Here is a 27,890-nt window from a genome sequence, read left to right on the forward strand (position 1 = left end):
GACCTATCTACAATGTTTCCACACAAATGAACTAGTATTTAAATAAAGAAGTGGAAAAGCATGTTAAAACCCTAATTTCTTGACATGGCAATGCTTAAAAGCCACATAAAAAAATCCAATATCCCACTGACTCTGATAATGTGAATGCAATCCATAGGATCCCAATACACCTCTAGCAGTTGTTTTGTAAAATGATCAATGAAATATGTGAACCTCTGTGGGAAACAGGATGAGAATGTGGAGCACCTTTTTATTACAATGTATTAACAGAAATGTTAGTTTGTCTTAGAAGATTTATCTTTCTCTATCAAGCAAGACAAAATTTCATGTAACTACTTTCACTGAAGTGAGTAAGAACAATCTGTGAATGAAGAATGCATATGAATAATTAATGTCATGGCCCCTGTGTTATTAAATCCCAGCCAAGAGAATTCTTGGATGTAACAGGACTTGCTAACCAAGCCAGAACTCTGTTTCCTGAATACTTCATGTACAATAAACAGGACATGGTCATTGCTGCAATAGGCAAACAAGATTATTTTTTTTTTAATGAGAATAGAATTAATATTCTAATTTTCTATATCTGAAAATTAATCCAAATGATTTGCTGGAAGGCTTATGAAGCCTATGACAAGATTCAGAGCTGAATCCAGAATTCATGAGTTCCCAGAACCACCCTCCTTCTCTATGTGCTAATGGTTACGGCTGGGTAGAGCTGGCCTTCATAGTTTCTTTCTTTTTTTTCAGTAACCACATATAGCAAGTCCTAGAGTGTGAACAGACCGACTGCTTTCATGCATCCCCTGATACTTTAGGAGATCAGTTATCCTACTGAATAGTTCTATTCCGGGAAGTGAATGGTTTTGGCATACCATCACTGTAGAAATACTTCAGAAAAAAAATTGCTGAAAGGTAGGTGTGGTTGACCCTACTGCACTGGTCTATACATTATGTGGGAAGAGGAATTTGTTAAGAGGGAGAAGTGACACTAAGTGAAAGAAAATGTTGGATAAAGAACCGAAAAATACATACAGCAGTGAACTCTACCTGCTTGTTGAAGAAAATCTCCAGAAGAGTGCCATTGTTTCAGTCAATAAAATCTAGCCTGGATATAAAGATCATTAGAAATGGCCTTTAAAGATCACTGTGGTCTTGAGAGAAGTAGGTAATGCAGCAGGTTCTTTATAATGCTGTGAATCGAGGGGGGGGAAACTATTTTTAGTCAGTAATTGTATATTTGGTTTTTCAATTTAAACTACTGGGAATGTGGAGAGCTGAAAATATTGGTTTAATATCTCCCCAGCTGTGGACTTTTTTTGATAAGATGGAAAATACTAATATCACCTTATATATATGCAGCTGCCTTTGTCCCAGAGGATCCCTAGGACATCTACAAACTATTCATAAAGGAAAGCACATTCACTCAATCACAGATTGCAGCAATCAGATGTTGGGAGTAAAAAGCAGCACAACAGACTAAACAAGGGCATTTCGGACACTGATAATCTTATGCAAAATCCTGTGCATATGGAGTAGCATCAGGCAGTATTTAAAGTCAACAGCTTAATTATTCTATAGTTGGATTTAAAAAGCGTCATGAGATAGGGGACAAAAGTGGAGGCTTTTGAGGTGGTAGAGGATGCAGAATGCAGCAATCCTAGTCACAGGTAGTTTTTGATCTGAATGTTCCTAAACAAGAATGTGTAAAAATCTGTGAGGGATTGACAGAGAAGATGCTGAAGAGATGGAACTGGAATTGTCCTAAAGCAGAGGGAGAATATTCAAAAAGTCTGTGAAAGGATTGCTATAGAGCAATTACATGATGGTTCCCTTGTTACTAAACAACTGTTATCTAGCTATTCAGAAAACAATTAAGTTCTTAATGAACCAAGATCTTCCCTGCAGAGCTATGTCCACAGTACATCTGTTATTAATGGGATGCTAGGAGAGCAGCTGAGGAAGTTCTGGAAATAAAAAGAGTATTCACCATTCAAATCTTCTCCTCCATACCTGTTAGAAAAGTTTGAAAGTAGGGTTGATTTTCCTTTTTGTAAGCGCTCAGTCCTCTGTTTCAGCTGATGCATTACCCTCTCCTGCTCGAGAGGCAGTGTACTTCTATGCACTAAGGACTCAACATAACACGTGCATCATAAAACTGGGTCATAAACCATAACCAAAAATAAAAATAATTTATATTTTTAATGCTCCTTTGTCCTGCCTCAGGGTGTGGATAGGTAGCAATTAACATTCCAAAGAGCCCCAGATACACAAAGATGAATCTGGTCTGTACTAAATACATCCTGTCTATGCTGTCTATGTCACTCTGCTCCCATTCCCCTTATCCTTTCACCTACACAGTTTTTCCTTAGCCTTTCTCAGTTCTACCTTTAACCCTGGTGTTTTTCACAGACCACTCTGATGTCTGTGGAGGCTGATACAGGTCCATTTTCTTTCTCAAGTCTTGTGTTTCACATAGGGAGGAGGAAGAAGAAAATAAATCTCTTTCCTCAAAGGCCAGAGAGAGAAAAAACAGGGCTGAGCTCTTTCCTGTTTTCTTGTCACCTCTTTTCAGCAATGTTATCAGCTTATAAAGAGTGCACACAAGAGAACAACAGATCTAATTGCTGTTTCCTACAAAGGGCAATGGAAAAGGCAACCTACCAGAGGTTGAAGTTCCTGAAATTCAACACTGATGCTCCTTCTCATACAATTGAAAGACTGGCACAAATCCTTGCCAGTCATTCAGGAGGAAAAAAAAAAATGCCAACGCTTAAGTAAAGTCAGCCTTTGATACTAGTGGTATAAGAAATCTGTTCCCTGGATATACACTGCCTTTGCTGTTTGTATCCTTGCTGCTTTGTCTGGAGACCTGGCCGAGGCTGGGTTGGAACACACAAAGGGCAGAAGGCAGCTTTGAATGTTCCAGTCAGGAAAAACAGAGCATCTGGCCCAAAAGGGTGTTTGGTGAGGACAGCTGCTTCAAGGAGAACTCCACCTAACATCCCACAAATGTCCAGCAGCAACTTGGCCAAGCAACCCTAAAGCTATCCAAGGGTAGAAGCCAGAACCGTTGTAGGATTTGTTTTGCTGCACTTACGGAGTTGGGAGATTGGATCCTTCAGAAGTCATGCCTCTCCAGCTATATTTTGCTGTGGCCAATAGCCCAGTACAGGTGTAAAGATTTAGTGTGCACTTCTGTGTGTGTCTGTACATGTGTGTGTTTGTGTGTCTCCATGAATCCTATATTTTTTTTCCCTCTACTTTGATCTGCTACTCTGAGTAAAAGAATAAATGGAATGTGGCTTGTATCTAGCCAGTTAGTTTTTTTGGATGACAGTGTAATGCTCACGAAGTACTATTTAGTGATATCTGAGATGTAGTTGTAATGTGGCCTTAATGAGATGGTGGCGTCCAGGTTGTGAGGGAAGGTCAAGGTTAAGGCTCCATGCTTTGAAGATGTCTGGCTCTTCTGCTGAAGAGTGGCAGAGCACTCTAACCCTCATTTTCAGCTTTTAGGAAATGTAGCTTATTTGTTAGCTGAAAGCCTTGCTTGCACTTGCTTTTTCCAGCAAGCTGAAGCAAGATTTCCACTGCAGGTGCTGAAGTTATATCTGAACACAGTCAGCCCTGAGAGGAGCACTCACATTAACTGAAGTTTCATCAGCATTAACTGTCAACGGTTAAGCAGAACTTGATATACAAGTAGGTGCTGTATTTGCTCAGCCCGAACTCAGCCCTGAGCATGTAGACATTCAGGAGCCTGCAAAAGGCAAAGGAGAAAAGCAAATGTTGTGCTGTTATTTCTGCTATAAAAATAATGACTTTCCAGGTCAAAAGGCTCGCTTCAGATGTTGGATTGTTAAAAAGCACTGTTTTCTGTTCCTAGAGACAAGCAAGAGAGTGACAGAGCTATTACTGTATCTGCCTGCCACTGAGTCCCTAAGCCAACTGACCAAAAAACCCTTTACAGTCAAGTCAAAAGAGGACTTAACTTTGACAGACAAATCAAATCACTCATCATGGGATGCTGTAGAGGGCAACATAGCAATACATTTTAGTTGCTCTACAGTTGTACCCCAACACTAATTCTAAAAATAGAAACATTCAAATCATTAGAAAACTAAATGCATGAGTCAATGGCAAAAGAAATAAACCAGGTTAGAGTGCATGATCATCCAAGCATAACCTGAAAATACCATCTTAATATAACCAATAAAGGATCGCACTCTATCTGAGTGCATTCTTACGCAAGTGAGTAATGTGAGCTCCCATGTCATCTCTTCAGCTGCTAACTCTGAAACCCTGGAATGACATCTTAAATGTCAGCATTGTTAATTATTCCTCTGCAAGTTATTTCAACTGAATATTCGCTTCGTGCGCTTGAGTCAAAATACTAGGCTTGCTCCAAAATCAATGCAAGGTGACAAAAGTTCCAATTATCCACCCTTCAGCTGTCAAATTCAAATGCTACCAAAAGCTACCTCTACAATCTTCATCGCATTTCATACCACTGAAAAACAAAATTGTAGGGATATCAAATAATTTGAATTTAAGATGAAACAAAATGTACAATTTGTTTCCTGTAATCCCTTCAGACAGTACAAACTGAAAATTATGCCTTGGGTAGGTGATATTTTTCTGTAACTTGCCTATTTTAACTAAAAAAAAAGTCTTAGAAATCCTCACTTCATCGTAGCACTGAAGCAACTGTGGCATAATACATAGCCAGAGATGAAATGTTCCCTATGAAGTTTTAGTCTTCTCTCTTTTTTTAATTGCCACTGATCACAGACAAGAGATCATTTCATTTCATTTTTAAAAATAAAAACCAATTAACCAAGAAATATTCCTGCCTATAGAGTGCTAGAAACCATACCCATGTTGCTAAAACGTCAAGATTATTTTTATGCTGCAGTAGCAACAACTACAAAGGAAAGACTGTGGCATGCTTAAAGATGTTACAGTAATGCTTGACATTACCATGAGTTTCTAGAAAAACATAAGCAGAAAGCTTCAAGCAGATTTTTCTTTTGTGCATACATTATCTAGCGTTACTTTTCATCAGAAACAAAAAGATGAAATTCTAACTGTCACAGCAACAGGCCAAATGGCACCTTTAACCCCTTTCTGCTTTCTCTCAGAGCACTACCCTTAATTATCAGATTTCTTGCTGTTATATGTTACTGGATAAATTCTGACAGTTCTCCACTTTTAGAACAGGTTCCAGCCTACGGGATGGCTTATCAACCAGTTTACCTGGCAAATCCAACTAAATCCAAGCTCTGTCTGTTCTTCCCTTCAGTGATCTCATAAGCTGCTTAAGAACAGAGTACTTTTCAGTTTAAACTTGAAACAAAACATTTAGAAACAGAGCTCTGCCTCTATGCCTCTATTATGATGCCTCTACTACCTCCTGCTAGTAAATTAGGTAGGTAGCTTCAGAATTCCCAGGCAGATTTTATGCCTAATTTTCAAAAACAAAAAATCCTTCTTGCAAAGGTTCTTTTAAAAAATGTCATTCTTCTCTTATTGCTTACATCTTAGGGATTTTGCCACAGGTTTTATTGGCTCAGTGACTTGTGTGCATTTGTTGACAAATGGCATATACTGAGCTATTCATTTTCCTTTCCATCTGTCTCTTCTAACAGCACTTCTGTAAATTTAGTTGGTAAGTTCATAAATATCCAAACTGACTAACGTATAGAATGTCATCATTATTAAACTATTTTAGAGCTACTATGAATCCATCATGTAAGTTTTCCAGTGCTTAGAGGGCAGCTGCATAGAGGACAGAGGCTCTCTCTTCACAAGGAGCCACATGGAGATGAAAACGAGCAACAGGTCCTGATAAAGAGAAGAAATTTTGCCAGGGAGAACAATCAATTTCTGGAACAACGACCATGGGGACGTGGTAGAACCCACATAAGTGGAGGTTTTCAAGGCATGACTGGATGGGGTGCTAGATAATTTCATCCAGGTACCCTTTTCCTGGAAAGGTACCCTTTTCCAGCGTGGGCTGTTCTCTGATTCCATGATTCTGGGTTCTAAATTCTCAGAATAATTATTAGACTAAAAGCATACTTTAATTAGGACTTCCTTAAAAGCTCTTACTAGAATTTGTAGGATTTGTTAATGCAATTTAGCTTTCCTCTCTTTCAGTAAGTCTCATAAACCAGCTACACGCTTCTCAAATATTACTGACAAAAGCTCAACAATGTAATGTAAAGCCCACACCACTGACAAAATACATCCTATACAAAGAACCTTGCTTTCCATTGTTCTCTCCAAAACAGGAACATTTGTGGCATATGCTCTGTTAGGTGGACAGAAAGGACGCCCTCCCACCGATAATGTGTTGCAATGCCACATAAAAGAAAAAAAAAAGAAAAAAAAAAAAAGCTAAAAATAAATTCTGAGTTGCAGATACTGAAAGATCAACATTTCTTTTTATACTGCTTCTTGCAATTTTTCTACTAGAGCTGTTAGTCTCATCTTGGCTCATGAATCCCAGAACCAAACTGAGGAAAGGGGTGTCCTATTGAAGGTGTACAACCTTACACCCCCTGGCTTGCTATTTGGATTTCCCTATACTCTTTTGTTACCTGGTAGTTGTGACTGTGAATATATTTCCAGCTAATTCCCTTTGTTTTTAGAAAAATACCGATGTTGTATCTTGCCTTGTTTGATGTTTGGTCATATCCAAGTCCCTGCCCTGATTTACTTCCTTTGTTTCTGCAGAATTGTGCTCACAGCTTTCCAGTAATTTTAATCTGTAAACTGGTTTGAAAGTAGTTTCCTTTACTTTTTTTTTTTTTCTTTGCTGACTATCGTAATTTGAAGCATGTGTAAATACCCATCACAAAATCTTTAATTATTCTGTATTTATTGTGCTTATTCTCCAGCTGCTTGGAATATTACTAATTATCTCTTTAAAGTCAAAAAGTAAAAGACTTGGTTCTCATAAGACAAACTCTAGTCAAGAGATAGAAGTTGATGAGCAAAAGCAAATAGAAAATGTCAACAACTTGATATGGCATTTTTTTTAATATAGCGAACGAGATATTCAAAGGCACATCAAGGAGTTAGAAACACAACTCTGGTTAATTGCAGTGGGAATTTTCCTTCAAGAAAGCTTTGAAAACATTTATATGTAATTTTAAAATTATCTGTGTGTTTTTTTTTAAAGTTGCACCCCCAAATTTTATTTGGTCATGACAGATGGAAGCTAAAATTCTGAATAACTGATTACTACTGAGAAAGGATGAGATAGGGAGAAAATTAAAATGTATACACTGGGAATATGGCTGAAAAGTTAACTTCAGTTGCTGCAGCTGAACAACTGGAAATCCGCTGGAAGCTACATTACAAACTACTTTTACAACATATTTTAAACCTTTACAAATTTAAGTATTTTAAATAAATCACTCTAAATTTCAGCATAAAAAAAAAAAAAAAGAAGAAGGAAAAAAACTTAAAACAGCATTCCAAATAGAATAAATTATATTTGAAATATTTCAGGTATTGATAATCAAATGTTTCAGCGTGACTTCTTCACAGTCATTCTATCACAGTAAGTGAAGACGTCAGTTTTAACGAAGAAAATGTTTTCAGGGTTCTGTGCACAGAAACAGGTTCTGTAACCTCCTCCACCTCTGCCCCTTGGGTTTGGCTGCCTGTCCTCAAGGCCAGCTCTGACATGGTGCAGTGATAACCTAGAGTTAACGCTGCTTGCTACCAGACAGAGCCATGAGACACTGTGCTGGGGGCCTCTGCCCTTGGCTCAGGATTTCAGCTCCGGGCCATGCCCCTGAGCCTTGTCTGAGCAATGCTGTAGATGTGTCTGTGCTCAGAATGGCACTTCGCTGCTCCTGACCTGCTGCTGACTTGCCTTCTGGTGTCATCTCAGACCTGCCCATCGCTGCAGGCTTGTCTGGCCACCTCTTGGCTGTGGCTGACTGCAGGCACCATCTGAGCAGTGCCGTGGCAGTGAGGACACTGCTCAGCTCCCTGCCATCACCCTCAGCTCCCAGCTCACCTGCCCTCACCTGCACCTGCTGCTGCTGCCTGGCGAATAAAGAACCAAAATGTTCCTGGGACAGTTCTGAAATGAAATACACCAATGAAAGAAAAAATGTAAAGCAAAAATAAAAACGTTTTATTAATTTTTAAGAAAACCACAATGGGAAATTACTGCAGCACTTTCTAGAGTTAGTACATAAACTTATCAGGAACTTTCCTGAAACTCCGTGTATAACTTTATTTTAATCTTTCATTTTAAAAACATTTTCCATAATTCATAGGTTGAAACAATATTTCTGCTGACATGAAAACCATCTGCCTTAGCACAGGAGGTAAGAACCAAGCAAAACAAATTATTCCCTGGAACTGATATTAAAAATGCAGTTCACTCAGTTAATTTAAGTAAACAGTCTAAGCAAAACAAAGCAAAAGGTCGAAATTTGGTGTAAATAAATAGACTAGCAGCTCCTGAAAACGCTCCATGTGATTTCAGGACAATAAATCCAAAGTGAATTGTGTTGCCCTTGGAGTCTGAAGGGACCTGTAAACCCTAAGTTTGGAACCACAAATTACTACTGAAAGAAGTCGAAATGGCTGCAATCCTTTACGTTTTGCTGTTGAATTTGACAAACTGAAGCGCACAGGGATGTAAAAGTGTCACCCAAGCCTGCACCACTCACGTTATAAGCATAAGAAACCATCTGAGGGAAGCACAGTCAGCCAGAAAGAAATGGGTAGTGATCGCGTCATGGAGTGGTAATGGCATTTAAATAAATAAATAAATAAATAATAAATAAATAAATGGAACTGCCTAGTGCTTTCCTAAATTAAGTTAAATGTTATTTAGCCCTGACCTGCCATCAGCCCGGGCTGAGGTGCCCTGCGCTGACAGAAGTGACACCGGGGCGTCCCGGGATCGGTCCCGCGGGCTCTCCCCGCTCCCTTTCCCCCCTTGGCAGCCCTGTCACACCCCATCCCTCTCCCAGCCGTCCTCTCCTTCCCTCTCCGGTCCCCTCATGGCCCCGCTGTCCCCTCATGCCCCCCTGCGGCACCCTCCCGCAGCCTGCCCGCCGCCGCTTCCCGCCCGTCCCCTCATGGCCGCCGCCCGCCTCCCCGCCTCGCCCCGCGGCTCTCGGCGTTGCCGCGGCGACTGGAGAAGCCGCCGGGCGCTGGCCGCAACCGCCGCGGGGCGAGGCGGGCGGGAGCCGGGGCGGGAGGGAAGGAGGGAGGGAGGAAAGAAGGAAGGGATGGGGGCGAGGGGCTGAGAGGGCGCACGCCTTGCTCATGGCGGGTGCGGAGGGAGCGGCGGGAGGAGCGCGGCAGGTAATGGGCAGGGAGGGGACGGGGGGGCGGCGGTGACCGTCGTAGCGTGGTGTGGATCGGTCCCCGGTGCTGCCCCGGTGCCTGGGACACCTCGGGTGTCCGTTCCCTGTGGAGCCAGTGCCTCTGTGCGTGTGTTATCCGGGGTGTCTGTCCCCGTTAGAGCCACAAATGTCCCCGCATCACCTCAGGTGTCCGTCCCCTGTGGAGCCAAGGGAGGTGATCCTGTGCCTGTGGCACTCAGGTGCAGGTCTCCTGTGGAGTCACTGCACCTGTGTCACCTCAGGTGCCACACAGCGGTGTCCCCACACACCTGTACATACAGGTATCCATCCCCTTGAGAGCTGTGCTTTTTGCCCCCCAAGGAATTAGGGCTGTCTCATGGCACCCTCCCTCCTGTGCTTTGCCCTCACACCCATCACAGAATGGCCGAGGTTGGAAGGGACCTCTGGAGATATCTGGTCCAAACTCCCTGTCCATGCCCTACATCCCTGTCCCACCAGCCCCACAGACCTGTCCCAGGGTCAGGCTCAGTCAGATATTTCCTTGCTGCTAAGGTGTGTGAGTGCTCCATGGATCCGTGCTGCATTTGCCAGACAAGGGAGTAAATAGTTCACATGAGTCTAAAAGTGTGTTTGGGAACCATCCTAGCCTGGCTATAGGTTAATTAGAACATATGAAGGTATGAAATTTGGCCTCCACTCCATGGCAGTGGAGAAAAGGCTGCTGACTGCACCCACAGATCTACAACAAATTTACATTCATATATTCCAGAGTGCCTTGGTGAATCATTGATGTTACGTGACAGAGAATGATCCAAAACAAACTCTTCCTCGTGGAAATCCAAGTTTATCCTCAAGCTAGCACCCCTTCTAGTATCTCACTGTTGCAGCAAGTGCAAAAGCTGCTGACAGAGAGCTGAGCTTACTCCAGAAGTTTTCATCCTGCCCATTCCAGGATGTAATGTAGAGCCACATTTCTCTGCTCCTGTTGTTCGCAGTGGAAGAATTACAGAATTTGAAGGGAAAGCACTGAATGATTCAGTATACACAACTTCACTATGCAAATGTGCATGTGTAAGAATCTGAATTACTTGATTTGTTTGTTTCAACAGGTCAAAAAGACTATCAATAACATGGAACAGTGCTTGGAAGTGTTTCAGGAACAAGCTCTCGCTAAGTGAGTAAAGAATATCTGAGAGTTGAATACATAACAGAATTGAATTTGTGGGTTTATTAAAGATGTAAAACAAAATATTAATGATATGAGAAGCAAACATTATTTTTCAATTTCTTTGTCTGCTTTCTCTGCAAACTGTGAAGAGGTTACTAATAACTAAGACAACATGGCTTATCACAGTAATAACCCTACTGACTGTATCTTACTTATTTAATTTTTTTAAATCTGCATATCTAAACAAAAGAGAAATGGTGAAACTATGCAGGGTTTTATTAAGATGTTAAGCAATTTTATTTTAAATGTTTTTCAAAAGTTGTTGCTAGGCTACAGCAGTATAAACACTGCTTTTAAAACATTCTGAAGCCTTAAAAACAAGACTATTAATTGTTAAAGCTATAGTCCTATTTTTCATATGTAATAACCAAAATTGATCTACCAAATATGAGGTGCACTTTTCCTCACAACAAAATCAACTTTTTTTTTACATAATCCAAATTTAATTGTTACAGTGTTTTAGTACAGCACAAACTATGGGGGAGATTTAAAAGAGGGCCTCATACCATCCAGCCTCATCAAGGAACACAATGATATGAAGAGTACGTCCTGATACGATAAGCTGAATAGAATATTTATCTATTATAATTTATGAATAAACTTAATACCTCCTTTTCATATGAAATGATTTCATATATCATTATTACCACGAAGCAGCCCTAGGTCATATGGCACATATTGAGTATAAAAGAACTTAAAATAATAGAGACACACATATTCAATCAGACCTGGCCCGGGAAGGCTTTAATATGGTTTGAAAGTGTGCTCTGTTGTACTGAAGAACAATGTGTGCAGTTTTCATAATGGAACAGAAATAGTATGCAGCATTAAAATATATTCTGAACAATGTGGCCCTTTTTTTTGGCTCAGAGGGCCATTCTTTTTGTTAGTGATATGATTGGTAAATATCATAATTAAAATTAGAATTTAAAAATATCAAAATATTGTTATTTAAAACATCAAAAGCTCATTTTAAGAGTTCACTTCTTGCTGGCTTTAGTTGTAATTGACATATGTGAAATTTCAAGCCACTGCAGATGGATCTAGAGAGTGATATGTCCTATCATAAAACAGGTATTCTAGATAGCTGTTTATTTCCATTACCAATACAAAGAATCTGGAAGAGCAATTTAGGATACACATCTGATGATAGGAGATTAATGTTTCAGTCTGTGCTGACAGTATTGCAGAGATAATGCAGATAGCTTTCAAATTTGGGAAAACAGCTGAATAATGGTGGCAGAAATCATGGCAATTATCTGCCAGCTGCAAGATCCCATAAATCAAAAATTACCCATCCAAACATGTGTATGACTGTGTATGGCTGATAATTGTTAAATAAATTAATTGTAGTTCATATACAGGGTAAAACGTATTAGTGGAGTGCTATATCACAATCATTTTATATATTTCTTATTTTTAAAGCAACTTTTAAGAAGGGAAGATGAATTAATATTGGCTCTAGAAGCTGAGTTAAGGATCAAAAAATAATTAATGTATTTTATTTAAGATGAAAATCTTTGTTTACATTGTTCTGCATAAGTTTAGCATGTGTTTTTAGAAATATGGTCATACGTATTTTTCTATTTGTCAGCAAACCTGAGAGTAAGGACAAAATGCATGAACTAGAGACTGATAGTATGAACTAAATGTTTCTTGAAATTTCAGTTTCTAAATTACAATTTCTTTCTAAAGAGTATGGACAAGAATATTCTTTCTATGCCTATTAAGATACAATCATTAAAATTCAGATCTGTGCAGAACTCCAAAGCAAAAGGTGGATAAATAGAGCTAGGAAGATCTAACTAATATAAAAATCATTGTGTAATCACGACATTTGTCGTGAAGGACTAGAGTTGGTAAAACTTTTTGTCTGGGTTTTGGTTTGTCCACATTTGGAAACATCCAGATTTTTTATGCAAATAAATAGTTATTAATGACCACAGAATATGAATCATCTCTATCTTCACTAGTATAGAAATAAGAGTAAAATAAGGCTAAGAGTTTGTGTACATCACTTTAAAAATGAGTTGCTTTTAAGTGTTCTGAACTGTGTCAAAATCAATACAACAAAAAGAACAGATGCCACTTGTTAAATACAAGCCATCGCTTCCATGTGGGAAGGATGCATACGATGTATGCATTCAGCAATGGGGAATTCTGAATGCATTTAGGGTCCCACACTTCTTTACTTCATGGGAACACTTGTGGGTTTTTTTTGTTTGTTTGTTTATATGATGGCATATTAAGCAAAAGATGCCAGAGTTCCACATTTTCTATCCGGTGATAATTCTCATGGTTCTCATATGATATGATTGGCCATATTCTGAGTGGAATATAGTTAGCACTATTTTCAAAACACTAAAAGCATTAAGATAATAGTCACAGCAGCTCTCAGGACTTCTGTGGTGGTAAGTGGGGTAACAGCCACATACACCTTTATGCAGAACTGTGTGTAATGCCACAGCCATGTAACAGAGCACTTCTGGTAGTAGAACAGCTGCAGTAACCTACAGCTTCAGGTACAGCTCTCCTGTTTTAGCCTAGAGGATCTAGGTAAAGAAGCAGACAAAGACGTGAAGGTGAAAACAGTAGAGCTGACAAGCTGTTTCAGAAAGGATTTTTCCATCAAAAGCCCCCTTTTATATACTGGTGGTTCTAAGTTCAGAAAACATGCAAGAACTGGTGGAAGTTGTCTTTGAACATCTGCAGAACTTGCCTTGTGAGGGTTGATCTAAAAGGACAGATGAAACAACTCAAGAAGGGAAGATGTCTGCCATGGTGACATACCATAGAATGGTAGTCTGATGATCCAGGGTGGAGAGTGCATTTGCACTGGCACAGCAATGTTTAGATGATCCATATAAAACATAGTGAAGAAAGTACCTACTTCTGAAGGCTAAATTCAGATAGCTGAGTCACTGCTCATTGCTCACCAATGTGTTTCCACCTGACAATACCTGAGGCTGGAAGGGCACCAGTGCTTAAACAGCAGTATCAAAGGAAAGGTAGTCCTGATGCAGTACAGCTTCATCTTCTGTTTTTAAAATCCTGTTTCATATTTCCCCAGTTCCCCCCAGAGGAAGGGGGGAAGTTTGCTGCATCATTAATGCAATTCTGAGATGAGTTTCAGGCATTTTGGGGTGCAGGGGAAACATTTTTGTTTTCTGATATGTGCATACAGTATACTGCTTGGCTTGCATTTTGGTAACTATTACCCTATGGTTGATATTAAATGTTAAAATGGCAGTGCTAACAGCTTTAACGTTAAAAGGCATTACGATTTCTGTATATTTATAAAACCTTTCCAAGTTTAACAGGTTTGCAGATTTGAGTTTCTGTAATAATTATCAAAACATGGCATATGCATCACTTAAGCGCCAAGAAAATGTGTTCAATAAACACTTTTCCATGTTAAGGAACTATTTTATTATTTTTTTTTACTGTACTGCAGTTAGAATTTGAGCATGCAAGACACGTGGAATGTGTGGGGCAAGCATTTCACTTGAGCATATCCTACAGACAGGGAACTTCAGTGTGTCTGCATGGGCACTGGGAGGGCAGGAAACTGGGGAGCTGGCTGAACAGGTGGGATATGGAAGATTACCAGAAAAGAAAGGAAACATTTTCCACAGGGGCATTTTTATCCACGGCATTTGCCATTCTGAACAAGGTTGTTTACTTGAAACAAGTGCTGGTGTTTACCTGAGAAGGTGGTATCAACCACCAAGAGTAAAACATGTGAGTACATGTACTGTGTTCTTCAGCGATGTGCTGGCAGCACACCCAGCAGCTGAAGTCTCCCTGGCATTAGGGGTATTACCTCTGAGTGCTTGCCTTGCTTTGTGCTTGAATACGTGAAGTTCTGCTAAAATAGCATTCCTAGTTGCTTGGTACATTCTTGGTTGCAGTGACCCCCCCCCAAAAAAATAAGCCAGATTGTAACGTACATGACACAAAGCAGCATCCTGTGCTAATTTTGGATACTGAAATCCTCTTTGATACTCCCTAGGATTGAGGAGTTACAGGCACTTTGCTGTGTGGTTTTTCATTAACCCTGTTGTACTTTACTGCTACATTATGCAGATGCTGCACTGTCTTTTGTCTCTGTGTGACCATCTTTATGGCAATTATTTCATAAATAGTCAATTTACAGGTCCAGTCAGAAGGAGAGGAAGAAAAGCTAGGAAATACTAAAGAATTAATAAAAGAAATAGCCAAGGTCATTCTAGCAAACCATCATGCCATAGAGGTATTAGAATGACTGCAAACTGATGAGTGATCATGAAGGCATGTGCCACACAGATGTATGTACCATCAGCAGTAGAGAGAATATATAACTTTTAAAACTGCATAAATTAAAGCACTATAACTGCTGACTGTTACTCTTAGTTGTTTTTTTTTTAGAACAGGTCAGTAAGATAAATGATACTTTGAGAGGAAGATATAACATGGCAAAACTCAAAACAATGATACAACATTCTTAGCTTATTTTAAATAAGAGATGTCTATCAGAAGGCTAAATATATTATCATGAAATGTAATAGGTTTCAGTACATTTTTACATCATTTTAGATTAACAAATTTATGAAATAATACAGTTGCTGGTTTAATCAACAGGAAATTCAATGTAGGCTTGTAGCCAACCCCCCAAAAAAGTAATAAGAGGCTTGAAAATCATGCAATGGTATGAGGAAATGGAAATTACATTTAGATTAAACTTTAATTGTGCAATGAATAAGCACTGTGACAGATTAAAAAAAAAAAAAGGTGAAGAGAAAACAGGCGTACCACTGTTTACTAATTGCATATTCTATTGAGATAAGAGGGAGACGGTTAACACTGAAGAAACAGCACAATGTAATTTACTTTAACTTTCACGTAGGTGTGGCAGTTTCATATTTCATGTAGATGACAGATGTGGATTGGATACACTAATCTCTAAATTGTTGTGGAGTGAAAATGTAGAAATTTTCACAATCCTCAGATAATACCTGATAATAATGAGGGGTTTAAGTGAGATTTTTTTTTCATGATCAAGATAAGATTGCAGTGACTAAAGGTAGCACATTTCAATACTTTCCAGTATGTGATAAAGATAAGATAGAGATAGGTATTCTAAAGAAAATACTAGAGCTGTATATTGGGGCAATTTATGAATATAATCTCTTATTAAATCAAGCAAAAATATTTTAAAGCAATTAAAACTAGAATAGGAAACAAGGAAAGTATTAAAAAGTTATTAGAAGAAGCAGATAAGAAAGTTTATTAACTAATACGAGAAGGAGATATGCAAATAAAAGATGCCACTAAAGAAAATTGTGAGGAAAGCAGATGTTTACTTGCTGAAAGTGAAATGAAAGTGATGTTGTTCCTGAAAAGTGTAAAGATTCAATACAGTATTCCACTGGTTAAAAACAATCAACGAAAGATTTTCCTTCACTCTTGTGAGATAAATGCCACTTAGTATAATGCCACTTGGTACTTAGTATAAAAGTATCTCCATCTCACATCCTATGGGCTCTGAACACAGTAAAAATGCTTAGAAGTTGTGGGATTTTCAAAGAAATACAAGGTTGATAAATATAGTTTCCTTTCAAGAAATGACAAGAAGTGAGCGTTACAGTGGTGAGTAAGTCTGCCAAAGGCTTTTATCAAAATACTGCCTTAACTATTTCTGATCTGGTATCTCAGTTTAAGTAAACTGAGGTCAAAATGAAGTTTTCAGTGACTTACAAATACTGATTTTTGGTGATGTGTGATTAGTCATAGTGATAGAGGATAATCTGATTGTTTTTTCCTATATAACTTGATGAAAATTAAGTTTTATAGAAACTTTATAGGCACTCTGACATAGTTAAGGAATTTGTTCAACAGCTAAGTTTTCTTTATAGCTGTCCAAAACCAGCCCTGAGTTTTAATGGAATAAAATTCCCCTGCTTTATTATATGGAGGAATTAGGCAGGAGTGTACATGGTCTCATTTCTCTTTTTCCCAAACCCTAGAATCCTAGGTTAAATGGATAAGAAGCTGTGAGTCAGAAAAATAAAATAGCTAGGAACATTTCAATAAACAAATGAATTATCTTGTGATTTTCTTTTTCCTAACTGGAGTATTTCACTGCAAATTTTATAGAACCATGAGTTCCATAAAGATTCTGACTTTTAACGAAATCATTGCAATTCTGCAATGCCAGCTATAATTTCACAGATTGAGTGAAACTCCCAGTTCAGAAAACAATTGAGTTTATTGGGCAATAAATTCTCCAAAATACTTACAGAAAAAAAATCTCATATACAGAGAAGAACAGTATAATTTAGACATAAAATAGTCATTTCTACAAATAAAAAGTTTAGAGTGCAGAAATAATTGTTCGATCTCTTGCATAAAATGTATCCAGAACCAAATATTCTGTAATGTATATCTTACTTCAGTTTTTTCTTACATTCATCATCAAATACAAAGTTTGAATTTATATGGAATAAAGAAAGCTTCATATTATTCAGATGCTTTTTATGTACCTGCTAAATGGCGTATGCCATCTGATTTCAACAGTTTGACACTGTCCAGTGTTTAATTTTGTTAAATTAATATGCTGTTCCTCCATAACAGTAAGTATAAGAGGGCAACTTTGACTGCTTTATGTTTCTGATACACCTATATATTCTGTTTATATTCTAATATATATATTAACTATATATTTTGATGCTTATGACACATCATATTTCTAAAGGAGTGACACAAAAAATATTCCATCACTGGTGATGAAGTTATAATGTAAGGGATGTATTACAAATTCAACCTCAGAAGTTTGGAAAAATTCTAACGTTTATGTTAAATCCAGCACATGGTCTCCCAAAGATAAGTTCAATTTCAAAATGTGCTCACTTCTGTGGTTGCTAATAGAATTAAACCTTACTAGTATTATAGAAGTTGTCTTATTCCATTTTCTACAAAGAGATTGGGAAAACAGAGGGTAAAAGTAGAGCTAGCAATCAAGAACAGTGGCTAGCTTTCAAGCCAACTGTTTAATAACTTCTTCCAGCAAACTGCCTCTATCCTTAGTGGAAAGTCCTGTGCCCACGTGCAGTTTAATATTCAGATTGTCCTACTATTGTCCTTTTAGGTTTAAGCTTGGAAACCTTCTACTTAACTTATGCTCATTTGACAGTTCCTACCTGACAGACTGAGAGGATATCAAACAGCCTTTAAGCTAGGCAAAAGATCCACAATGTACTAAATATTCCCATTTGGACTTTGGACAAATTTAAGATTTAATTTTTGAAGGCATCATTTAGCTTTTTTATTTCTTTCCATCTGATGTTGAAAAATGATGATCTTCATCAGAAGTAAAATCAAGTCTTATCAATATAAATAGATATTTACTTTCCGCCTTACTCTGTGTTTGAAAAAATAAATCCATTTTTTATTATTACTAGAGCCTCTCCGTGTGACACTCAACTTCAGGAGTTACTGCATCAAATTGACATCACAGTAAACAGCAAAAAAGTGGAATGGGAAAGGAAGATGAAAGCTTTGGAAGCAAAGATGGATATCCAGGATCAAGAACTAGCAAGAGCCCAAAGCAAACTGGATCAAAAAGGTCAAGAGGTATTTTAAAATGTCACATTCTATAAAGTATTTATTCTGAGAGGTAGTTAATAGTACGCTCAAAATGCTCTATAAGTAGGCTTGTTTGTTCTATCATGTAAAAATACCAAACACCCTTTAAAGGTCACTAATTACTCTTACTGTTTTGTTTTAAAGTGTGCTTCTGTTCTGAAAAGTATTTGTAAAAATGTCATTGAAAGTCCCGTGATTCTTCTATTTCCCTAAAGTCTAAATCAAATAGTTTAGTTGAAAAAAGATATTGTTTTTTTTTTTTTTTTCCTAAATGCCAATGCGTCTAGTTTCGTCAGATATTTTAAAAGGAGATGTACAGTTCAAAAGTTTGACAAAATTATGTATTTGTAATTCATGTTTATACTCCATTTTTATCATTTTACATTCTGTACTGGCTAACTGGTAATTTTATTATTAATAGTGGAGTTATGAATTATCACCACTTAGAATTGCTTATCAAACTGAAAGCCCCAGCGTACCTGACATCATCTGTACTTCCCAGTCATGTCTGCTGAATATTCATTCAGAAGTATTCGTGAATCCTAGCATGACATTCAGCTCTAGTTCAAGATATCTGAAGTTAAGTGTTTACACATAGGTCTCCTCTTGTGAGCTAGTTGTCTAAACTGCCAGTGGGAGTCTTGAAAATGCTATCTCACTCCCTGATGAGCAATTACCAGAACTTACCCTTTGTCATTGCAGTCAGAGGAGCCAAGAGAATAACTCAGCTAGCCAATACCCAAAACATCTATTTATTTGCCCATGAACAGATGTTATCTGAAATATTTTGCTCTCTGGATACCCAGTACCCAGAACTGGTGGAAGGGGACGGGGAGCAGGATGTGGCCCTCACCATCCACGAAGAACTGGTTGGTGACCTGCTACGGCACTTGGATGTCCACAAATCGATGGGGCCGGATGGGATCCACCCAAGGGTACTGAGAGAACTGGCAGATGAGCTGGCCAAGCCCCTATCCATCATTTATCAGCAGTCCTGGCTATCGGGGGAGGTCCCAGCTGACTGGCGGCTAGCAAATGTGACGCCCATCTACAAGAAGGGCCGGAGGGCAGACCCGGGGAACTACAGGCCGGTCAGTTTGACCTCAGTACCAGGGAAGCTCATGGAGCAGATCCTCTTGGGAGTCACCATGCGGCACTTGAAGGGCAAGCAGGCGATCAGGCCCAGCCAGCATGGGTTTATGGAAGGCAGGTCCTGCTTGACGAACCTGATCTCCTTCTACGACAAAGTGACGCGCTGGGTGGACGAGGGAAAGGCTGTGGATGTGGTCTACCTTGACTTCAGCAAGGCTTTTGACACCGTCTCCCACAGCATTCTCCTCAAGAAACTGGCTGCTCTTGGCTTGGACTGGCGCACGCTTCGTTGGGTTAGAAACTGGCTGGATAGCCGGGCCCAAAGAGTTGTGGTGAATGGAGCCAAGTCCAGTTGGAGGCCAGTCACTAGTGGCGTCCCCCAGGGCTCGGTGCTGGGGCCGGTCCTCTTTAACATCTTCATCAATGATCTGGATGACGGCATTGAGTGCACCCTCAGTAAGTTTGCAGATGACACCAAACTAGGTGCGTGTGTCGATCTGCTCGAGGGTAGGAAGGCTCTGCAGGAGGATCTGGATAGGCTGCACCGATGGGCTGAGGTCAACTGTATGAAGTTCAACAAGGCCAAGTGCCGGGTCCTGCACCTGGGGCGCAATAACCCCAAGCAGAACTACAGGCTGGGAGAGGAATGGTTGGAGAGCTGCCAGGCAGAGAAGGACCTGGGAGTGATGGTGGACAGTCGGCTGAATATGAGCCAGCAGTGTGCTCTGGTGGCCAAGAAGGCCAACGGCATCCTGGCTTGTATCAGAAACACTGTGACCAGCAGGGCTAGGGAGGTGATCGTCCCCCTGTACTCGGCTCTGGTGAGGCCGCACCTCGAGTACTGTGTTCAGTTTTGGGCCCCTCGCTACAAGAAGGACATCGAGGTGCTTGAGCAGGTCCAAAGAAGGGCGACGAAGCTGGTGAGGGGCCTGGAGAGCAAGTCCTACGAGGAGCGGCTGAAGGAGCTGGGCTTGTTCAGCCTAGAGAAGAGGAGGCTCAGGGGTGACCTTATTGCTCTGTATAAGTACATTAAAGGAGGCTGTAGCGAGGTGGGGGTTGGCCTGTTCTCCCATGTGCCTGGTGACAGGACGAGGGGGAATGGGCTAAAGTTACGCCAGGGGAGTTTTAGGTTAGATGTTAGGAAGAATTTCTTTACTGAAAGGGTTGTGAGACATTGGAACGGGCTGCCCAGGGAGGTGGTGGAGTCACCATCCCTGGAAGTCTTCAAAAGACGTTTAGATGTAGAGCTTAGGGATATGGTTTAGTGGGGACTGTTAGTTTTAGGTCAGAGGTTGGACTCGATGATCTTGAGGTCTCTTCCAACCTAGAAAATTCTGTGTGATTCTGTGTGATTTTAGCATATTCCAACTGGCTTCCAGATGCCTCTCCAGAAAAACTTAGGTGTCATGTGTGCTCTTTGTCATATTTCTCAGATCTTTGTGAAAATCTCAGATAATTCAAGATATGTCAAATAGCACTGTACTCAGGGAAGTGAAATAGGTCTAAAATGTCTCCTGATAATTTGAACATACGTAATTGAAAGTAATTTATATGATTATATAAACCATTCAAACAAAATTTTCACACTGGGGCACAGCAGTTCATTTATGTGGTTGGTTCAGAAATGCTTTCATTAAAAGGTCTTGACAGACATACTGTATTATCATTAAATCATAATATAAGCATACAATGAGTTTTTTTTACTATAAAATCCCTATCTTGATGTTGCTGCCATCTGGGTTTGTGGTGTCCAGATTTATTATTAAGTTACTGAATGAATACGTATTTTTTTATATTTACCTTTTATGCAACAGTCTTTCAAAATTTCAAATGACTTTCAAAAATAATGTAGATGGAACACTTCCGAAAAGGTAAAAGTGAATGCTTATTCTAACTGTAGGTGGGACTACTTCAGCAGAAACTGGAAAACTTACAGAAAAATAAGTATGAAATGGCTCAGAGTTATGAAACGCAGCTTCAAGCACTGAAATCTCAAGTAAGGAAAATGACAGTTTCATTATTTTCTGATTGCATTAGAAAAAAACTTATACATGCCTAATGGTATAGGTTTTATGGATTTTATAAAACCTTTATGGATTTGGGAAATATGAATTGTGTCATGCTAATAATGATGACTACAACTTCTTACCTGGCTTCATTGTCATTACTGTACTGACATGTCCAAACTCTTTGGATGGATCTTGATGTGATTATGACTTCTGTTATGAAGACAAGTATTAGGTTTTCTGATCATGGAATAATAACTTAAAACCTTGGTGAATTAATAGAACAGATAATTAGATTCATGCTAATAAGACTGGGATGCACATTAGGGATTTGAAGACTTAAACTGCTCTCGTCACATCTTTGCTATAGATTTTTTTCTGGCTTTAGTTTGCCTGGTTTACAGGGATTATTAGAGGCTTGATCATTTTCCATAAGTGAACATAGTATCAAAACTACAGCAACCTTGAATATTGTTACTGTGGATTTGTTTTGCCTTTATTTATTGGCTGTTTGCTCTGTGCCTGTGCTTTTGTTCTTCATTATTTTCCACTTCAGTTACAAATCTAAATTCTTAGCAAGCTTGAGCCTATTCTAATTATCAGATTTAACAAGTTAACATACAAAATTCTAATTTTTTTCCTGCTGTTCTACTGTTTCCTTCACTGAATTCTCCTACCAAACATTTAGTAATTAAAATTTTCCAGCAATCACACTTACCACAGAATTGTCTTAGATTGTTTAAATTGGAAATCATTATTTTCATTTAGAGGTGATAACACTTCTTGCCCACAGTCCATCAAACCAATAAATGTATAATTTATTTTAAAGATTGTGTTTTCTTTCATTTATTTTTTCTTTTATATGTGGAAACTGATTTGGCAAACAGTTCTGAGAGTAAGCAGAGATTGTTTTGGTTAATATGTAATTAACACTTTTAATCATTTGGGAAAGTGGCTAGAAACAAAAGCTGTTTTATAGTTTGCACATATTACAGAGAAAGAAACAATGTCTAACATGGTTGTTGAGAAGTTAAGCATTAGACAACGAAAAATGGTGTGATGTGCCTTTAGCAGTACAAAACTGTCCCCAAAACTGTAGCAGATTGCTCTTTCTTCATCCTTGGTCACATTTCCTGCAATGTATTTCACTTCTTAGATTTTTTTTGTCTCATGCTAAAAATGGCTGCTTTTAAGTTACATGTTTTTGCTAAGATCTTCGCTATTCTTTATGGAATTTAAACTCTGGGTCATTTTTCATAAAGCTTTTGATTTTGAAGTTGTTACTCACCTTACGCATCCTTCTCAGGAGCAAATACAATTTGTTTTCTCTTTGTGTTTGTTTGTTTTTGTTTGTTTGATTGTTTGTTTTAAAGAATCTGACACTTTACCTTCAAGTTTCTCTGTGTAACTGGTTGCACTTCTTGCTGAGATTCTTCTTTTCAGTTCCTATTTTGACCATCTAACCTTTCTGTGAGTGCCCAGATTGCTACTCCTTTCATCTTTATGCAAGAAGTTTTGATTTCTGGCTCTTAATATACATCACTTTCCCAACCGGTGTCATCCACCACTTCCTTGTCTTTCAGGCATTCTATTTTATCAAAGGTTCTAGCACGGATGCCATTTGCATTTCATTTTCCAGTGCCTATTCCTCCTCTTTCACCAACCTTAATTCTTCATGAGGTATCCATCCTGTACACAGTGACTGAAGAACTGCAAGTGCCTAAGTTAGGAAACCTTCCTAGATTCTCTGTGAGACAAACAGAAAGTTTATCTGTCAAAACAATTCCAAATGCTTATGCTAGGCAGTAGGACTGTCCCACTCTGCAGTTCTAGCTTTCACCAAATCTCCTTGTTAAGCTTCTTTCTTAAATGACAGTGCTGCACAGTCTCCACTATAGAATGACTTTAATGTCCCCAATTTTAGGCTGCACAAAGTCATATCTAAAATATTGAGCTCCACTGAAAATATTAATCTTTACCCTGTGTCCTTTGTCTCCTTTCTTTTGGTTCTTATCTTCACTTGAAAATTACACCTTCTCCAGTGTATATTAAGAGCTACAATTTAATGTTGCACATATGGCGTGTTACTGTTTACCCAGTAGCATTGTGTTTTCCGTGGAGATGTTTTCTTACAATCCCTCCCAGTTTTTCTTCCATCCTAATCTTAATAGAAACAGTAAGGATTGCTTTTTCTAGCTCTAAGAAAGTTAAGGCCATTTAGAACAAATTTCTCCATGATAATACTGCGTCTGTGGACCTCAGTGCTTTTTACCCTTGATACTAATAAAAGCAGCTGTTTAATGAGTAACATTCCCACAGAATTCATTATGTGCTTGCCGAATGCAGTAAAACCTTTTTTTTTTTTTACTGTTTTTTTTTCCTATTAGGGAAATAATTCCTGCTATGTAACCTGAAACTCTTAGGCCACACTGTTGCACTCATCCAAATACACATGTACAGCATTTTGTCATAATTTAAAAAGCAAAAATTTTACAGGTTTATCTCTATTACTTTCTTCTCTCTCTTTTTCTTTTTCTATAGAGATACTTAGTAGTCATTCGCACTTTGAAAATGAGAGAAAACCTTCAGCAAAAGAAAAAGAATCCATTCTTGCTCTAAGCACTTCAACAACTAAGTGCATTTAAAAGTTAAATGTCTAAGTCTGAGCTACCTCAGAATCGATGGAAGGAATTGGACACCCCTAGAATATAATGCATTCCATTGTCTGGTGAGAATTTAAAATAGCTGAAATGCCTAAGCATTTGGAGATAGTTCTTTCTAATTCAGAGTAGCTCAGGCTTGGATGTCTAACTTTCAGAAATCTGAACTTAGATGAATCTCACCCTAGAAGTCACTAAAACTCATTCCTTCTCTGCCCCCAGATGGGAGGATTCTTGGCTTTTAGTCTAGTTTCTGGTCAGGATAACATCCAGACTATAATCTTTATTAAATATCCGCATTTCATTAAATTAATCAAATATGAAAACTCATTTTTTCTCATTTTGTGTGTTCCATTTTAGATTGATCTGCTGGAGTGTTGAAGTCCTACATTTCCTAGCCTTTTTAGCATGACCAGTCTAGTACCGGTCTTCATCTGGGTTTGCTCTTCCCAGGCAGTTTCCATATGCCATCGTATATTCAAGAGCAAAACTCCTGTTAGTTGAAAACAGATATCTTTCTTCCAAAGGCAGTGAGTTCCATGTTATATGAGCTTGGATAATCTGACACATTTTAAATCTCACCCTTTATTCCATCTCACCTGTGTTCTCTGGCAAGGTCCATTTCAAATATAGGCAGCATCTCTACAAGACTTTTACTTTAATCAAAAGATGAGCTTTCAGCTCTGTAAGTCCATGTTATAAGATTTCTATTCAGAAATTCCAAGTTGGTCAGATCTATTCCTGGATCTCACCATTTCATGACACTTCCTAATTTATGACTGTCTACCTGCTGGTCATCTTTTCAATTCCTTTCTCTATTCCCTCTTACAGGTTCCTCAAATTATCTCAAATATCTCTAGGAGGTTTCCACATGATTTCTTAACTCCCATATCTGTTTTTCTGGACCTTCTGTGCAGACCTCAATTATTCATTCATTGGTTCAATAGGATTCCATTTCAGTTTAGTTATTTTTCCCCTTTGGGAGTTATTTCTTTTCCAGATAGTAGTTTGCCTCAGAGCTGAACAAAAACATGAAGTTTTTATGGATTTTATTTGAAAATCATGTTAGAGTCAAAATTTTTAAAGTGAAGCCGTAATTATTACAACGAATGTAAACTATCATGTATACCTGAATTTAAAAGAGCCAAAAAACAAGAGACATGAGCAGTATTCACAGTTGTAAGCTTCTTTTCTAGTCAACATTCTTTGCAAAGTTCTTTCACTTAGCTTTCCTCAACATCATATATTTAGTGTTTCCTTTGATGAAGTCCTTGGTTTTCTTTTTTTTTTCAAAACAAGATATACATATCTTTGAGCAACCTGATGTGATGGGAGGTGTCCCTGCCCCTGGCAGGGGGGTTGGAATTAGATGGTCTTTAAGGTCCCTTCCAACCCAAACCATTCTGTGATTCTATGACCTCTACCAGACAATGGCAATCTCTATTATATCAAACCTACATGTATAAACATCCACTAGCCCTTTTGCTTGTGTAGTGCAGCAAACTGTTCAGAGTGGCCATTCTTCTGAAGAGGCTGATACTTCTGCTGGTACCTTCACTTTTTTTTCCTCTGAGTCCAAAGCCACTCTATCATGGTAAGATCAATAGGCAGAACACTATTTAGGGTCCAATTCCCATAGATGCTCTTTGGTACTTCCTGATTCCAGAAGAAAGCAATCATCCTGTCCATAGCATTTCAACAGTTTTCGCAATAGAAGAGAAACATGCAAGTTTAAAATATGTTAATGATAATCCTTCATTCTGGTTAGTGAAGCACCCTTTAAAAATGTCAACACAAGATGGCAGTAAACAAGTGTAAAACATTTCATATAAACAGCAGAGGAAATGACACGATGGATAATAGTACCATAAAAAACTTCAGCAGAAGTAGCTGCCAGATGAACCTATCTGAACAGTTAGTTAACATTTATGTGAGATCTTAGTCTTGTTCAGCTAAGAAATTAATTTTATTAATTGATTCTTTGTTGTATTGATTAAATATTTAGATTGTTGAAGCTGCAGTTGGCAATTCTAGTATAAAGAAAACCTTGCCCATGTGGTCAGCCTTTACAGATTCTGCATGTTCATTTCTGCTTTCATTTTTAGTTTTCAAAGCTGACACATAGTTATGAAAAGCTACGGTTACACCAGTTAAAACAAAAAGATCTTCAAAGTAGAGGAAAATGTGAGGAAAGCCTAGAGACACCATTTGAATTGAGTAACTTAAACAAGAAATTGGAGGTAAGAATACTTTGTCATTATATTCTACTTTTAATATCCATTTAGAAATAATTTGTGGATTTAAGTCAAAACTTTAAATTTCTGATTATTCTACAAAAATTATAAAATTGTCTTCAACTGGCAAGAGAACGTGCGTAGTTTGATATCCAGGTTTTGTCCCCTCACTCAAGTTTTAGTAATGTTTTTAGTAGCTTTAGGAGGTAATAGATAGAATTTGCTTCATAAATGTATCTACAGATAAATTTTACTTCCTTCCTGATTAATATATTTAAACTAAATAGTATCCATTGAGGCATCAGAGATTTTACATATGCAGGATATTGTCACATGATACCTACCATTAATTTAGGTTTATGGACTTCAGGACATCTTTGATTGTGTAGGGCTAGATAGAAAATGGATTTAGGATTGCAAAATTGCTTGTTATACACATATCTTGTCAGCACCTATGTGCCTGAGGCAATCCACAGCCTAGGTCTCAGTGTCTGATTCTCCTAGGTCACACATTAGGAAGGATAAGGCACTGAAAAATACAGTCCGCAGAATCCAATATACTGAGTGGGGGACTAGATAATGTGTGACGCTGAGGATAGGATTCAGTTACATTTCCTATCCATCCAGACACAGAAGGGATTTTAGCTGACTTATTCATGGATACCGGAAGATGCTGATCTCAGATCAGAATTCCCAGCCTTGACTTGTCATTGTTTGCTGTTACTTTGTGACCTGTGGAATAACCAAATATTTACTGGGCCAATAGGAGAATTAGCTAGCACAGAGAAATGGCATGTATAGACTGTGCCTCTATACGGTGGCTTCTTAAATACTGATGGGTACATTCGCTGGCTCAGAAACTTGGATCCAGTCTCACCTCTGATAACTGAGCAATCTAATCTCTAGCTGTACTCATTTTCCTTTCTTCTTCCTTGCTTATCTAATAGATTTTCTAGGATCCTATGTAAAGTGAAACTTCAAAAGGAGGAATTACAGTGCCTGATGAAAATTAATATATAGTTTAGTATGTAGAAAAATAACTTGGGAAAACTCTAGTTCAGATTCTGTTTGGAGAGATTTTGGAAGATTATTAAACCGAGTCTCCCCCCATATTAGGAGAACAGTCTAACCACTAGCCTCATGCAGCATAGAAGGATCAGGAAAAAAAAATAAAAATTCTCTGCTATCCTTTGCAGAGAGCATGATAAAGTATTGTGTGCTTCAAGCATTTACTACGCTGTGTCCTGTAGGGAAAGTAAGCAGAGGAAACTGATGGAAACTAAGCGTGAGCTAATTACCTAACTGTTAAGCATTGTGAAGACTTAGAGACTCATGATTTAGATTTATGTAAATTTATGCTGTAGATAGTTTACATACTTAGAGAACTTCTCAATCAAAAAAAATAAGATCTAATAGATTTTAAGTACTTTCATAATACTTAAGCTGCAATTAAGCAGAATTTTAGGATATATATTTTGAATTTGCCTATCTTCTCTGTTACACTGAAGGATATAGGACACACAAATGTTGATGTCTCTTCCACATGGAAGAGTCCTTGTCATCAGAAAAGCTGCTAGGCCTTGGACTTCAGCATAGCTGCCAACATATGCTACTACAAGAATAATAAATGGGTTATACATCCATTGTTGACTAAATATATCGCTACTGTGAAACTGTCTGATCCAGCTAATTTGAGAATGACC

General features: G+C 38.4%; 1 protein-coding gene across 1 annotated transcript in view; it reads left to right on the forward strand.

Annotated features, from left to right (window-relative positions):
- Positions 1 to 9,253: 9,253 nt before the first annotated feature.
- DEUP1 (deuterosome assembly protein 1) overlaps positions 9,254 to 27,890 on the forward strand; it is a 49,553-nt gene continuing 30,916 nt past the window's right edge. The window contains exons 1-5 of the mRNA XM_068669182.1: positions 9,254 to 9,342; positions 10,454 to 10,518; positions 18,012 to 18,183; positions 21,188 to 21,283; positions 26,059 to 26,193. Of these exons, the coding sequence (XP_068525283.1) occupies positions 9,304 to 9,342; positions 10,454 to 10,518; positions 18,012 to 18,183; positions 21,188 to 21,283; positions 26,059 to 26,193 (507 nt within the window). The 5' untranslated portion in view covers positions 9,254 to 9,303. The remainder of the gene's footprint in view (positions 9,343 to 10,453; positions 10,519 to 18,011; positions 18,184 to 21,187; positions 21,284 to 26,058; positions 26,194 to 27,890) is intronic.

Source organism: Anas acuta, chromosome 1 (genome assembly GCF_963932015.1).
Source record: "Anas acuta chromosome 1, bAnaAcu1.1, whole genome shotgun sequence".
In the NCBI taxonomy this organism is placed as follows: domain Eukaryota; kingdom Metazoa; phylum Chordata; class Aves; order Anseriformes; family Anatidae; genus Anas; species Anas acuta.